This window comes from Procambarus clarkii, chromosome 8, assembly GCF_040958095.1.
Source record: "Procambarus clarkii isolate CNS0578487 chromosome 8, FALCON_Pclarkii_2.0, whole genome shotgun sequence".
Lineage (NCBI taxonomy): Eukaryota > Metazoa > Arthropoda > Malacostraca > Decapoda > Cambaridae > Procambarus > Procambarus clarkii.
This window is the reverse complement of record NC_091157.1, coordinates 45084327-45098957: the sequence shown is the minus strand read 5'-3', so window position 1 is coordinate 45098957 and position 14631 is coordinate 45084327. Positions and strand designations below refer to the sequence as shown.

At 42.3% G+C, this 14631-nt stretch overlaps 3 protein-coding genes across 3 annotated transcripts in view; 1 reads left to right on the top strand and 2 right to left on the bottom strand.

Moving 5' to 3' along the window:
- The first annotated feature begins 320 nt into the window (after window positions 1-320).
- On the top strand, window positions 321-845 carry LOC138360921 (proteoglycan 4-like). The gene has a single exon (XM_069320423.1). It carries the CDS (start codon window positions 321-323, stop codon window positions 843-845), a length of 525 nt encoding a protein of 174 aa, XP_069176524.1.
- A 770-nt stretch (window positions 846-1615) lies between these two features.
- Window positions 1616-9307, bottom strand: LOC123759801 (hornerin-like). Its single transcript, XM_069320413.1, has 5 exons — window positions 9086-9307; window positions 8018-8788; window positions 7225-7917; window positions 6477-6713; window positions 1616-1693 (listed from the first exon to the last, which is right to left on the bottom strand). The coding sequence occupies exons 1-5, from the start codon at window positions 9305-9307 to the stop codon at window positions 1616-1618; spliced, it is 2001 nt and encodes a 666-aa protein (XP_069176514.1).
- Window positions 8641-14631, bottom strand: part of LOC123759649 (fibroblast growth factor receptor 1) — a 153968-nt gene continuing 147977 nt past the window's right edge. Inside the window, exon 7 of the mRNA XM_045744848.2 lies at window positions 8641-13793. Within this exon, the coding sequence (XP_045600804.1) occupies window positions 13597-13793 (197 nt within the window). The 3' untranslated portion in view covers window positions 8641-13596. The remainder of the gene's footprint in view (window positions 13794-14631) is intronic.

Below are 14631 nucleotides of genomic sequence, written 5' to 3'. Positions count from 1 at the left end.
CAATCAGTCTTCTGGTAGCAGAAGGAATCAATTTGAGACTTGGAATCTTCATTATTTTGAAGAATATTGAGTACTGTTAAAGTCTTCAGAAAACTAACCTCATTTATTTGCACTTTCATTAAATATTTGGAGAAAATGAACCTTGGTGATTGGATTCCTTCTCCAAGCTTTTAGAATATGGAGACACCAGGTCATTGAACACGAGCGGCAATACATAACTGATTCTTTCATGATTTGTTAATATCGTACATCCTTCACTGGGAACTATAAAAGGCGAGCAATTAATTGACACTTTAAAAGATTAAGCCAGAATTAACCAAATGCACCTCATTCACCTCGTTACTAACCTCAATGTACCTGACTTCACTGACCCCACCCCACCAGACCCCACTGACCCCAAGCCACCAGCCCCTACTGACCCCACTGGCCCCAAGCCACCAGCCCCTACTGACCCCACTGACCCCAAGCCACCAACTCCTACTGACCCCAAGCCACTAGCCCCTACTGACCCCAAGCCACTAGCCCCTACTGACCCCACTGACCCCAAGCCACCAGCCCCTACTGACCCCAAGCCACCAGCCCCCACTGACCCCAAGCCACCAGCCCCTACTGACCCCACTGACCCCAAGCCACCAGCCCCTACTGACCCCACTGACCCCAAGCCACCAGCCCCCACTGACCCCACTGACCCCAAGCCACCAGCCCCCACTGACCCCAAGCCACCAGCCCCTACTGACCCCACTGACCCCAAGCCACCAGCCCCCACTGACCCCACTGACCCCAAGCCACCTGACATGATCCCACCTACGAAAACAGGAAACAGGATCACAATGACTCGTAAGTAGGGTACAAAGAATAACAAAATTCGGAGTGTTAACAAAATCCAGATATAGAGACAGCTTTCCTTTCCTGTTACAAAAACCTAAATTAATTCCCTGGAGGAACTTGAGGTAAAATTTCTGGCTGCAAGAATGGGGTCTCTCGGGCCCAGAGCCAGAGTGGCGGCTCAAACCTGCCGGGAATTCTAAATCTGATCAACTCTTCGTCGAGTGACAGGGAAAATACTGTTACGTACTGTCCAAAGCGAACACCAGTCATATATATTAAGAATGTGCTTGTTTATATAATTATTAGTTTCTACCACAGACGTGGCCACACATTTACAATGCTAACCAGCATATATACATTTTCTTCTGTCCTCCATGGACAGAATGTGCTTGAACGACCCCTTTCCGGAAGGAAGAGAACTTGAGGCCGGCTGCCATCATGGAGGAAGGGAAGTACTTCTTGCAATAACATAATGACTTGTTCTAATCATTGCTTGTAGTCTTAATAATTACAGACAGCCAAGTACCTTATTTCAAATACATTGCTCCCTCGATAGGATTAATTTCATTCCAGGTAAAGGAAAGTAATATATGCGATCTCGGTGTAAGCTTTCCCCTACATCGTTGCTCAGGGATACTTGGCCAGCACTAGCAACAGGGTCACCATGAGCCATGGAGATTGATGGCAGGCCTTCGACGTACATATGATCAAGTATTTTCTCGAGATATTCTGGTGCCCTTAGGTTCAGATGGTAGTTTGAGCCCGAATGGTCGACCCCATTGGTTTTTTAAATGGACTGTATATGGTACGGTCGTTCAGGAGTAGATAGCATCTGATATGGTCGTTCAGGAGTAATAATCTGTGCCTGAAAGGAAAGGTTTTCTATGTAGTTTAAGTGTGGAAAGTTATGTAGGTAGAACGTCTGGAACGATCTGGAAGGCTCTGTAGGTAGTTTGGATCTGGAAGATTTGAGCCAGGTAAGTCCAGGAGGAGTCTACGTCAAGAACTTTAGACAGATCATCAATTAATGTAGACTTGGTTGATACCAATGATAATCTGAACCAAGTAGGATTAAGAGATAGTCTTGACCATAAGGTTTTAGGAGACAGTCTGGACGCGTTAAGTTCAGTATAATTACGCTCTCCACTTACTCCATAAAAGAGATTGAGAGTATTTACTGCAAGTGCAGTAATGTTTCAAGTTTAGGATTTATACTTTTCATCTTGCTCTTTTTAACAACCTTGTGAATTTGAGAATTTTCATCTCTTTTATATATATATATATATATATATATATATATATATATATATATATATATATATATATATATATATATATATATATATATATGTATAATTTACGTACTCATTTAAAGACAAGTTTGATTCTAGTAAATAATTATTTGTTAGTATTCTTAAAAATGTAATATTCTGACTTAATTGACATTTGGATATCTAGGACGATCTTATTTTGTTAAAACCACCGTTAGCGTAGTGGGCTCACAACCGCTTGGACCAGAGTTCTATTCCCAAGTAGGGCGAGGAACCAGGTACATGTCCTTACACTCGATACCTTTGTTTCTCCAGGCAGTAAATAGATCGCGGTACTTGGGTGACCATTGAGGGCAGCACACCGGTGAAGGTCAGACGCTCTAGGGGACGTTGGACAGAGGCTCTCTGTCCTCGACATTGGGAACCACACGTAACAACTTCACCTTTGGCAAGACTCAGCCACCACTCAACGAGGTTTACTCTAGCTCCACCTGGCACCTTTGCTGCTATAATTACGTTTTCCTCCTTTATAATTCTGGCCTTGCTCGAGTTTTCTGTTTGTGTCAGAGACAAGGGTCAGTGAGACCGACCCAGCTTGGTCCAAAGAGTCTTATGGCGTATCGACGTCTTGAAACGAATTAATTCATCTTTTGTTATTTATCATTTACCATAAGCATGTTTATGCCCCTAAATACCAAAATAGAGGCAGCCTGTGGGCGCGCGTGTCTGGTTAATAATAATTTAGATTTCCAGAAAAGGTCAGTGCATTTCATCCCGTTGTGGTGCAGGAAAACATACCTGATGCGACAACCTTTACACGTGGAATAATGTCTCCACGTAAGAGTCGTAATAAGAGTCGTAGTTTTCAGTGTAGCTGAAGAGTCATAGTTTACTTGCGAAGTTAAGAAAACAGGGTCAAGATTGCGGGTTAATGAAACAAGTTTACCGTTCCCTTTCTAACTCTCGTCTTTATTTTGCTTAGTGTGAAAATTTACAGTGGCTATCGAAATATTCAATACAATATATACATGTAAACTCTTCCTTATGCCTAATTTTTCATTCTATTAAAAACAAAATAGGATTCAGAATGACACTGAAATAGTTCTCATTGTAAAATATAAATGGACCGTGATACTTTTTTTTCTTCTGTTTTGCCATTGTTCAGTATTGTGGCAGTAAATTACAGTGAGCTTGTAAGTCACCACAATGTACGATCCATGTGTTAAACATTTACAATGACAAAAAGTGTTATGTTTTTTGTGATTTACACATATTTGCAATGACACATGACCGCACAGGGAGTGACACGTACCCGCATAAGGAGTAACACACATACCCTCAGTAGGAGTGACACATACCCCTCACAGGAAGAATAACACATGGTGGCACTAGGAGTGGCACTTGCTATGCCCGAAGCCATGATGGGCACTATGGGATACATAACGTGACACCTATCATGACCAGGAGGTCATGATAGTTATACTCACAACACATAAACACAGGTACATCATCAACATAACAGGTATATATATATATATATATATATATATATATATATATATATATATATATATATATATATATATATATATATATATATAATATTTAATGTCTTGAGAATACATTGCACTCATATTGGAGGGCAAATATGACGGTATTTTCTCTTAAACATTTCAAAGCATTTTCGTATAAAATCTAAAATTACATTTGCAGCAATATATAGCTCAGTGGTAACCTGTACAATTGAGTCACCCGCTCAAATGGAAGCTGTAGTTTTTCAATCCTTCACATTCTATATACTTTTCATATATATATATATTTTTGAACGAACATTCTCTGATCTCTGAAAAATATAAGTGGGGTAAGATACTAAGAAAGATTTATCATATGTATACATCAACACTATTACTGCCTCTCATCACTCTCCTTTACTGGGAGGGAGTGCGATTATATATATATATATATATATATATATATATATATATATATATATATATATATATATATATATATATATATATATATATATATATGAGATGAAATATTTGTGCCCAAAAAGATCACCGAGAACTGTTGGGAACTGGGCTAAGGGTCTGACAACTTCCAATTCTTTTAACCCTCGTTGTGGCCTAGGTTGAAAGTACTGAACACGCCAAGGTGCATGGAGCCCCTGACTGTCTGGGTTCGAATTCTTCAGGGATGAGGAGTTTTCTGTTGTTATATATATATATATATATATATATATATATATATATATATATATATATATATATATATATATATATATAATGTGTGTGTGTGTGTGTGTGTGTGTGTGTGTGTGTGTGTGTGTGTTTATGAAGTTTTCAGTGTATCAGAGTTTATAGATACTTGACATAGATGCCTTTACCTTTTCTATATACATAAGAAACTAGACTTTTTGTTTACAGTTATCTCTTTGTACACTGCATAAAGTCTCACACAAGACTGACCATCGCGTCAGTGTTGTTATACTATACATCAATTTAATACACTGAACATTCTTACCCTTAAAATGGAAGAGTTAGGCGCTATACTTTTGAACTCGTAAAGAAATATTTATTTTTACTGCAAAGGAAAGACGGGATAAAATATGTAGCTCAGTTAGGTCTCTTATAAACATGCATTTAGACGATAGAAACAATCAAGGATTTCAGTCAACTGATAAGCATAAAGTAGGGGGTAGAGCATGTCTGGAGAGACAGACACCTTAGGCTATGTTTTCAAGGTCTGATCAGTGCAATTAGACCATTACACATGACATTGTTCACCTGTTTCAGAATACTCTCTCGTGGTTCATTAAGTGATTACTATACAATCTGTGTTTCATGCATCCCAGGCCAAGCGTAGACCTATTTTAGGCCTAAATAATTATGATTTTTGTTTTATACAACCGAAGGAAATATGAATAGTTGTGGATACAACGTTATGGTTTACAAGTAAAGCTTGAGTAGGTTACGTTAGGTCAGTTGAAGTTAGGCAAGTTTAGATGAGGTTGGGATAAAATTGGAGAGATTAAGAAAGTTTAGGCAAGATTAGCTTATATTAGGTGAGGTTAAGAGCGTTTTACGTTAGGCGAGTTTCAGAAGGTTTAGGTTAGGTTTAGCCACTGAACGTTACCATTGACTTGTATAGCAACGCATTGCGTTAAATATAAATTTGGCGATTAGCGTTTCAAATGTTTAAACGTTCGTTACATAAGCCTATATAGTCTGCTCACACTTGGTCGTCATTGTACTTCAGGAATCACTGGTTAAACCATCCTAGTGTGTTCATTCTTTGCTATTTCTTGGGTTCGTGAATACCAGTGAACAACTATTGATAGGATGATAATTTCAAGTAAGTCACAATCAAGTATGCAAGAAAACCAAATTGACCTCAAATTATCTTTGTAACCATGGGAATTAATTTGATTTTATATGAATATTTAATACTTAACAATTTATCTCACATAATATTTATGATGTAGTAGAGATTGCTTATCAACGATAACACGTCTCCCTTTTTCAATGGATAAAGACATCATAATTTCTCTGAACTTACAGAAAATGTTAGTGGATTCACTCAACTGTGTCCCCCCCCCAAAATAGCCAGAAAGTTGGAAGATTAAATGAGATGAACCAACCAGTGCCTGGATCCCAGAGTGCCAGGGGGGGGGGATAAATGGGAGGGTGGACGGAGGGAAGGTTAGTACCTGTCGACCGCCTGAGCTTGTCGCAAGCATTCGGGGGCGTGACAATATACCCCTGGGGTCAAGTCAACATAACATCCCTGTGGGGAATTTTTTAGAAAAATTCTGAAATATGTGAAAATTGGGTATGTTAAATATAAGTATATAAGTTTGATATGCTTAGTGGGCATAGATTCATGAGAAGAAATAACACAGAATATGTCTTGGTGTTTGGGTTTGTTTGGAGTTCCGTGTTTGTTTACATGTTGCCTCTATTTTTTTGCGATGTGTTTTTAAATTTGTGTAATATTCTGTTTTAATTTTGTCTATACTGTGTTTATGTGATTTTCTAAACTTGCAGCGTTTCATATTAAGCAAAACTTCGTATTTTGTCAATTTGCAACACGTTACATTTTTGTCTGCCAGAATATTGCCAACGTTTTATACCTGGGACGTGAGTGGACGCGAGGTGTTGTGTCTGCGGGTCGAGGTTGTGGACAGTGGCAGCGGCTTATTACCTGGTCGATACTGGTGGTGGCGCTGGAGGTCCTCGTCCCTGTGACTACTTCCACCACCTGCAGGTGGGGGTCCTCGTCCCTGTAACTACTTCCTCCACTTGCAGGTGGAGGTCCTCGTCCCTGTGACTACTTCCACCACCTGCAGGCGGGGGTCCTCGTCCCTGTGACTACTTCCACCACCTGCAGGTGGGGGTCCTCGTCCCTGTGACTACTTCCTCCACTTGCAGGTGGAGTCCTCGTCCCTGTGACTACTTCCTCCACTTGCAGGTGGGGGTCCTGGTCCCTGTGACTACTTCCATCTCCTGCAGGTGGGGGGTCCTGGACCCTGTGACCACCACCTGCACCGCCTTCTACTCTAATAGCCAAGATTTTTTCTCCACTTAAAAATTTTTGATGGCCCTTTAGATTCTGTAGTACAGAGTGAACATGGTCTCATTACAAGATATTCTTAACATTTTGCATTTTAAGGATCCTTTTACAGGTGAAATTATATTACGACGTCAAGTAATGACGTCGAATAATGTCGAAATGTCGTCAAGTGAACATACCACACAGATCAGGAGCGTGGGTTCACTAATGTCACCAGCTGATATCATGAAACTCAGCTGAAGATGTAGCATTGCTGCTTCAATTCACAGGTCCATTCACTTGGACTAATCTGTAGAGCGATGATCTCGTTTCTTTGCATGGCTGGAGTTCGATCTCCGATCTCCAGCCATGCAAAGAACGGTCCTCAATCGCTTCGAACTCTGGTCGAAAGGGTTGGGCCATCGTTCTGTCACTCCGTTCTCATCTCCTGTTTTTTGTCCATATGTTCCTTACCAGTCATACTGGTTTAGTGCCTTCTCTTCTAATTATTTCCTTCGTGTTGTTGATGAAGTATGGTGATCCGTGGTGCTGATCTGTTGCCCTGGCTCACTGTGCTGATCCGTGGTGCTGATCTGTTGCCCTGGCTCACTGTGCTGATCCGTGGTGCTGATCTGTTGCCCTGGTTCACTGTGCTGATCCGTAGTGCTGATCTGTTGCCCTGGCTCACTGTGCTGATCCGTGGTGCTGATCTGTTGCCCTGGCTCACTGTGCTGATCCGTGGTGCTGATCTGTTGCCCTGGCTCACTGTGCTGATCCGTAGCGCTGATCTGTTGCCCTGGCTCACTGTGCTGATCCGTGGTGCTGATCTGTTGCCCTGGCTCACTGTGCTGATCCGTGGTGCTGATCTGTTGCCCTGGCTCACTGTGCTGATCCGTAGTGCTGATCTGTTGCCCTGGCTCACTGTGCTGATCTGTTGCCCTGGTTCACTGTGCTGATCCGTGGTGCTGATCTGTTGCCCTGGTTCACTGTGCTGATCCGTAGTGCTGATCTGTTGCCCTGGTTCACTGTGCTGATCCGTGGTGCTGATCTGTTGCCCTGGTTCACTGTGCTGATCCGTAGTGCTGATCTGTTGCCCTGGCTCACTGTGCTGATCCGTGGTGCTGATCTGTTGCCCTGGTTCACTGTGCTGATCCGTGGTGCTGATCTGTTGCCCTGGTTCACTGTGCTGATCCGTAGTGCTGATCTGTTGCCCTGGTTCACTGTGCTGATCCGTGGTGCTGATCTGTTGCCCTGGTTCACTGTGCTGATCCGTAGTGCTGATCTGTTGCCCTGGCTCACTGTGCTGATCCGTGGTGCTGATCTGTTGCCCTGGCTCACTGTGCTGATCTGTTGCCCTGGTTCACTGTGCTGATCCGTGGTGCTGATCTGTTGCCCTGGTTCACTGTGCTGATCCGTAGTGCTGATCTGTTGCCCTGGTTCACTGTGCTGATCCGTGGTGCTGATCTGTTGCCCTGGTTCACTGTGCTGATCCGTAGTGCTGATATGTTGCCCTGGTTCACTGTGCTGATCCGTGGTGCTGATCTGTTGCCCTGGTTCACTGTGCTGATCCGTAGTGCTGATCTGTTGCCCTGGCTCACTGTGCTGATCCGTGGTGCTGATCTGTTGCCCTGGTTCACTGTGCTGATCCGTGGTGCTGATCTGTTGCCCTGGTTCACTGTGCTGATCCGTAGTGCTGATCTGTTGCCCTGGTTCACTGTGCTGATCCGTGGTGCTGATCTGTTGCCCTGGTTCACTGTGCTGATCCGTAGTGCTGATCTGTTGCCCTGGCTCACTGTGCTGATCTGTTGCCCTGGTTCACTGTGCTGATCCGTGGTGCTGATCTGTTGCCCTGGTTCACTGTGCTGATCCGTAGTGCTGATCTGTTGCCCTGGTTCACTGTGCTGATCCGTGGTGCTGATCTGTTGCCCTGGTTCACTGTGCTGATCCGTAGTGCTGATATGTTGCCCTGGTTCACTGTGCTGATCCGTGGTGCTGATCTGTTGCCCTGGTTCACTGTGCTGATCCGTAGTGCTGATCTGTTGCCCTGGCTCACTGTGCTGAACAGTAGTGCTGATCTGTTGCCCTGGCTCACTGTGCTGATCCGTAGCGCTGATCTGTTGCCCTGGCTCACTGTGCTGATCCAATATCGTAAAAAGTCGAACGTGAGTATTTCAGGGCTCGGAACACCGCTCGGAAACCCGAGCGGTGACTAACATAAGCTGGGCATGAGGGCGGGAGATATGTGAGCGTTAACTACCCTCGACACACGATGCCATCAGGTTCAAGCACTACCAGGGAAAACATTTTATGTTCTGGTAATTACAGGGAGCGTCCTCATACACCCCAGAGATGGAGGTAACAGCCTTGACGAATGTGATGGGAACTGTCAGCTATGTTGGTCAGACCGGAGGTGATGGGAACATGTTCATCACCTTACGGATGATGGGAGCTGTCATGTTCATCACCTTACGGGTGATGGGAGCTGTCATGTTCATCACCTTACGGGTGATGGGAGCTGTCATGTTCATCACTTTACGGGTGATGGGAACTGTCATATTCATCTCTCTATGGGTGAAGGGAGCTGTCATGTTCATCTCCTTACGGGTGATGGGAGCTGTCATGTTCATCTCCTTACGGGTGATGGGAACTGTCATATTCATCTATGGGTGATGGGAGCTGTTATGTTGGACTTCACTGTGGTGATGGAAATTATCAGGCATGATGATCTACTTGAAATAATGAGAAGTATGTAATAAGATGATCGCCTGGAGGTGATGGTCTCTATTGTTCTTTGTGGTCTCAAGAAGCTGGACGTGCTCACTCTTACGGATGATTACTTTTGGAGTTGACCAGACCACACAAAAAGTGTGAGAATGGGAACTTGCGTCTGTATGGGACCGTATTTTCTGGCTGGTCTTAACTACACTTTCTTAGACCCGATGAAGTACGTTCTAAAGAACTACTCTCTCTCGGTACTATTTGGTAGTGTTTCAACACATGCATTAGTGTTTCAACACCCGTGGTAGTATTTCAACACCTGTGGTAATGTTTGTGCATCTGTGGTAGTGTTTCTGGGTCTAGGGCAGTGTTTCAATGCTTCTGGAGGTGTTTCAACACCTGTAGTAGTACCCAACACCCGGGGTAGTAAGTCATCCCATGTTATCCCCTCGGTGTGTGACGCTGGCCACTACTGCTTTCAACACAACCGCATTTCAGAATATCGCGAATCAAAACACTATCGTCAGATTCAACCCAACTGAATCTAACGCAAACTCAACCCAACCTCTTTCAACCAAAACTAACACTCAGGTAACGTAGACATTCTGACTCTTCTTTCAAGCTGTATTATGTCAATCGAGGTTACATTTAACGGGAGTGCTTTAAGGTAAAATTTAAGAACAAACTGAAATTGTCGTAATTTCTTTAGAAACAGGTAGTGTGGAGGGATGCGAACCATGAAAATTGTTCTGCAACTCAAATTACCTGACCTTGATAGCACTGGAAGAAATTCAGCTTCCAATTCATTTTTGTTTCTAAAACTTGCTGAAATATGGCTGAGTGTTGCATTATTATTCTAAAAATTATTGAATTTTCCATAAATATTAAAGTTTTCAAATATTTTTTAATACGGGAGGCTGATGGTTATGCTGTATTATATATGATAACGATTTGTTTTTAGTAAAACTAACAAAAATTTGAGCTAGCGAACCTTACTTAACGTTACCTAACCGAATAAGTCAATAATTAATGTTCCTAATATATTAACAGTGACTGGAATGAATCGATTTTGTAAAGAAATATTTTAAAATAACCAAAATCGCTCTGGCTATTAAGCAAATAGGACCTTATTTACTAGCCCAAGTAGTGCAGTTCTAGCTATTAGGCAAGACAATAATTTTAGCTGTGGTTTGTTCAGGGTATAAATTCCTACCGAGTAGGACAATATTAAACAGTTACTTGGCTCAACGTCCAGTCACCGTTACCAGCGTTAATTCAACATTGAATAACGTTGGATTGTCGTTACTCTTGGGTACTGTGCCCGCTGGCTAACGTCACGTTGTTCACTGGTTACCCGTACATCACAATGTTTATCTTCTTACATTGGGCTGTCCAGCCCAGTTATTGGGCTGGACGGTAGAGCAACGGTCTCGCTTCATGCAGGTCGGCGCTCAATCCCCGACCGTCCAAGCGGTTGGACACCAGTCCTTTCCCCAGTCCTATCACAAATCCTTATCCTGATCCCTTCTCAGTGCTGTATAGTCGTAATGGCTAGGGGCTGTCCCCTGATAATTCATTCATTCTTACATTTTTGTAAATATTTGCACAACTCACTGCGATTAATTATATTTTTTCGTGAGATCACGATTCTAATATTATAACATTGGCAGTTTAAAATTGGATTTACTGTATTTAGTCATTATTTGACCGTTGTCTAATGGCTAAATCACATTTATACTTTTTGGTGATAATAAACATTTCAAATATTTGAAAAACATGTTTGACCTTCTAGTAATGTAAAATAGAACATTTTCTTCTATATGCAGATAAATATTGATTTTTAAGTTAAAGTTCTCGATAAAAAGTTAATAGTTATCATTTTATAATGGGAAAATATCACTACATGCAACATGTTCAAAATACAGACAAACAATTAGTTTACAAATATATAGCGACAAGTTGTGAATTTTCAACTAACGCGACCATAGCCTGTATGTCAGACTTCAGAGTATAGTCCCGTACTGATGACTTTGATACATCATTTTCGAATCGTAAAGTTAAGAAAGTGAGAGATTGCAGAGTTTGAAGAAATTAGACAGCTCACTCTCACACTTTGACCACTTAACCTTTGCAAGTTGCACACCTTCGCTTCTTGACACCACGACATTTGACCCGTCTTGTCAACCACGAACTAAGATTGGCCCTTACAAATGATCGAACTACGTAGTGAAATGACCTCCGTTGTGGGATGTTTTGGTCGACAGGATACAGCTAGCTAAATCTACGAATTTTAAACCATATATCAAGGGTGAACAAGTGAAATGTTGGTGCTGTTTATTTTGAAACTGTTCATCTATTTACTGAGGTAAATAGGCCTGAATTAAATTACTGAGGCCTGAGACGAAGATGTAATTCCTCCCACAATAAGTCTCACTTCAGGGGTTTTCGTTATTAAATAATTTATGAAGACTTTGCAATGCTATTCAAAATATTTGGTGCGTAATGTGAATCTATAAATGTTATTAAATTATAGAAAACATCAATATTGATGGGAATGAAATCAAATAATTTAAAAGTATACTTTAAAATACTTAATTTTTATAAAATAAAAATAATTAATTTAAAAGTAAGTAATTTAAAAATTTAAAAGTATTATCTAGCAATAGGTAAATGTAATAATTATCTTTTCCTGCGTATGTGTGTGTTGTGCAAACTTTCCTTGACTCTATGTTGTGTACATTTCTCATTGTGTGTTGTGTAAACTTACCTTGACTCTATGTTGTGTACATTTCTCATTGTGTGTTGTGTAAACTTACCTTGACTCTATGTTGTGTACATTTCTCATTGTGTGTTGTGTAAACTTACCTTGACTCTATGTTGTGCACATTTTTCATTGTGTGCTCTGTAAACTTTCCCCTGCCCTGTGTATGTGATGTGTAAACTCTCCCATGCCCTGTGTATGTGTAGTGTAAACTCTCCCCTACTCTATGTGCTGTGCAAGCTTTCCCTCTCTTTGTGAGTGTTTAAACTTTCCTCCTGGCTTTGTGTAATGTGAAAGTTCCAACCCCCCCTGTGTGTGTGTGTGTGTGTGTGTGTGTGTGTGTGTGTGTGTGTGTGTGTTTTTGTTTTGTGAAAACTTTCTCCTGCCTGTATGAATGTTGCTTCAATTTTGCTTTATATTAATAAATGGTTCGCATACAGCAGCTAATGGTCACTTGGTTTCCCTTCTCCGCTGACGTTAGAACTGACACTCAATTTAATTCCTGTGTCAGTTCCTTCGATCCGCTGTCAGGTAAACCATCCAGGTAGACTCACAAAGTGGAACACCGACAGACAGCAACAGGAGTTAACATAAGGTATGAATGAGGATAAAACAAGAAGCCAGAGTGATTATATAACACTTAGAAGGGCTATGAAGACGAGCAGAGGGCGGAGGAAAGGAACGGTGCCCCCCCAGCTCCTTGGACCATCGGGGGATCGAGCGACGACCTGCAAGAAGCGAGGCCGATTGGTTGGGTGAAGTGATAGATTGATAAAGATTAAGCCACCCAAAAGGCGGCACGGGCATGAATAGCCCGTAAATGGTGGCCCTTTTGAGGCATTAGCAGTATCAATAGATGATACTGGAGATCTGTGGAGGTGCGACTGCACCCTGCGTGACGGGAGATGTCTCCCGTGTTGGGTGAGGGGGAACCAGCCAGTATACAAATGTGTTGGTCTATCCCATGTTAGGTGGTGGGATGGAAGGGAGGGGGGAGGGGGAGGGTGCGTGGTGAGAATATACTCAACGCCTGATGATAGCAAATCAACAAACTGCAAGACATAATTGGTGTGGAAACAAGCGACCTAAAACATAAGGAAGGTAGACACACGGAACCTTAGCCAACCAGATTGTCAACATACACTGGCTCATGGCTGAGGCAGTATTTAATATATACATATAAATTTATTTATACAATTTTATAATAATACATCTGTTGGTTTGTTGTTTTTACACAAACACGTGACTGAGAAGTTCAGTGATACCTGAACTCTAACTGGATATACACCTAACTAATGACACAGTTGAGCGTGTGTGTGTAGCGAGGAGTGAGCACTCCTGTATCTCTATATGAGGCATTACACAGCCACAGCGCCCTCCCATTTCTGCCTCTTCTCCAGAGATCTAAGAGGCGTGTACTCAACCACAGACAAGGCGAGAGAGAGAGGGGGGGTCCCTGTCTCCTTATCTGTTGGTAAACAGAGTGAAAAGGGGGAACGGGCGGCCCGAGGAGATGAAGATAAGCAATGATGCGACGTCGGGCGTGTGGGCGGCGGCGGCGAGGACACAGAAGGCGGTGACAAAGACCTGTGATAGGAGGTGGCTGGCGGCGGCTGGAGGGGCGCTGCTGGTCGTGGTTTGCATGGCTGCGGGTGTCTCGCCTGCAGGAGGAACGTCAGTGGGGTTTTATCATTATCTTCAGTGCATGAAAGTTACGTATAATCAAGAAATCCACAAGGGCCGTGACGAGGATTCGAACCTGCGTCGGAGAGCATCCCAGACGCTGCCTTAATCTCTCTCCTGGACGCAGGTTCAAATCCTCGTCACGGCCCTTGTGGATTTGTTCATTTGATGCATCACACAATTGTAATTTCTGTGTGTTTCGTATAATCAGGTGTGATTTTGAGTCGAAGTAAATATTTTATTGACATGTGACATTATGGATGTGTAGAATCCGAATTTACTGAATGCCATTCATAATTTTGTTTATTATTACTCAAAATTGCTTCCCTCAAAAAATGGATTTTAAATGATGCTGAAATTTGGTAATAAGTTATCTCACACCTGGCCATGCTTTTCTTAAAACTATGGCATATATGTGTAATACAGAAACGAAACAGTTCATTATTGTTTCTGAAATAAGAACAAAATTATTCAAAAGCATACACCTGGTTTGTAGTGGGAAATGTAAACATTCAGGAAGAAGAATTCAAGTCATGATAAGTTCTGACAGTGTACACACACACACACACACACACACACACACATACACACACACATACACACACACACACACACACACACACACACACACACACACATACACACACACATACACACACACACACACACACGCACACACACATACACACACACACACACACACATACACACACACACACACACACATACACACACACACACACACACACACACACACACACACACACACACACACACACACACACACACACACAAACACACACATATATATACATA

Excerpts from the sequence above, each read along its gene's own strand:
- LOC138360921 (XM_069320423.1), top strand. The coding sequence starts at position 321 with ATGCACCTCATTCACCTCGTTACTAACCTCAATGTACCTGACTTCACT.
- LOC123759801 (XM_069320413.1), bottom strand. The coding sequence starts at position 9,307 with ATGACAGTTCCCATCACCCGTAAGGAGATGAACATGACAGCTCCCATC. Across the intron at positions 7,918-8,017 it reads CAGCACCACGGATCAGCACA|CACAGTGAACCAGGGCAACA; the intron begins GTGAACCAGGGC and ends ACTACGGATCAG. Across the intron at positions 1,694-6,476 it reads CCCACCTGCAGGTGGTGGAA|GCACAGATTATTACTCCTGA; the intron begins GTAGTCACAGGG and ends CTTTCCTTTCAG.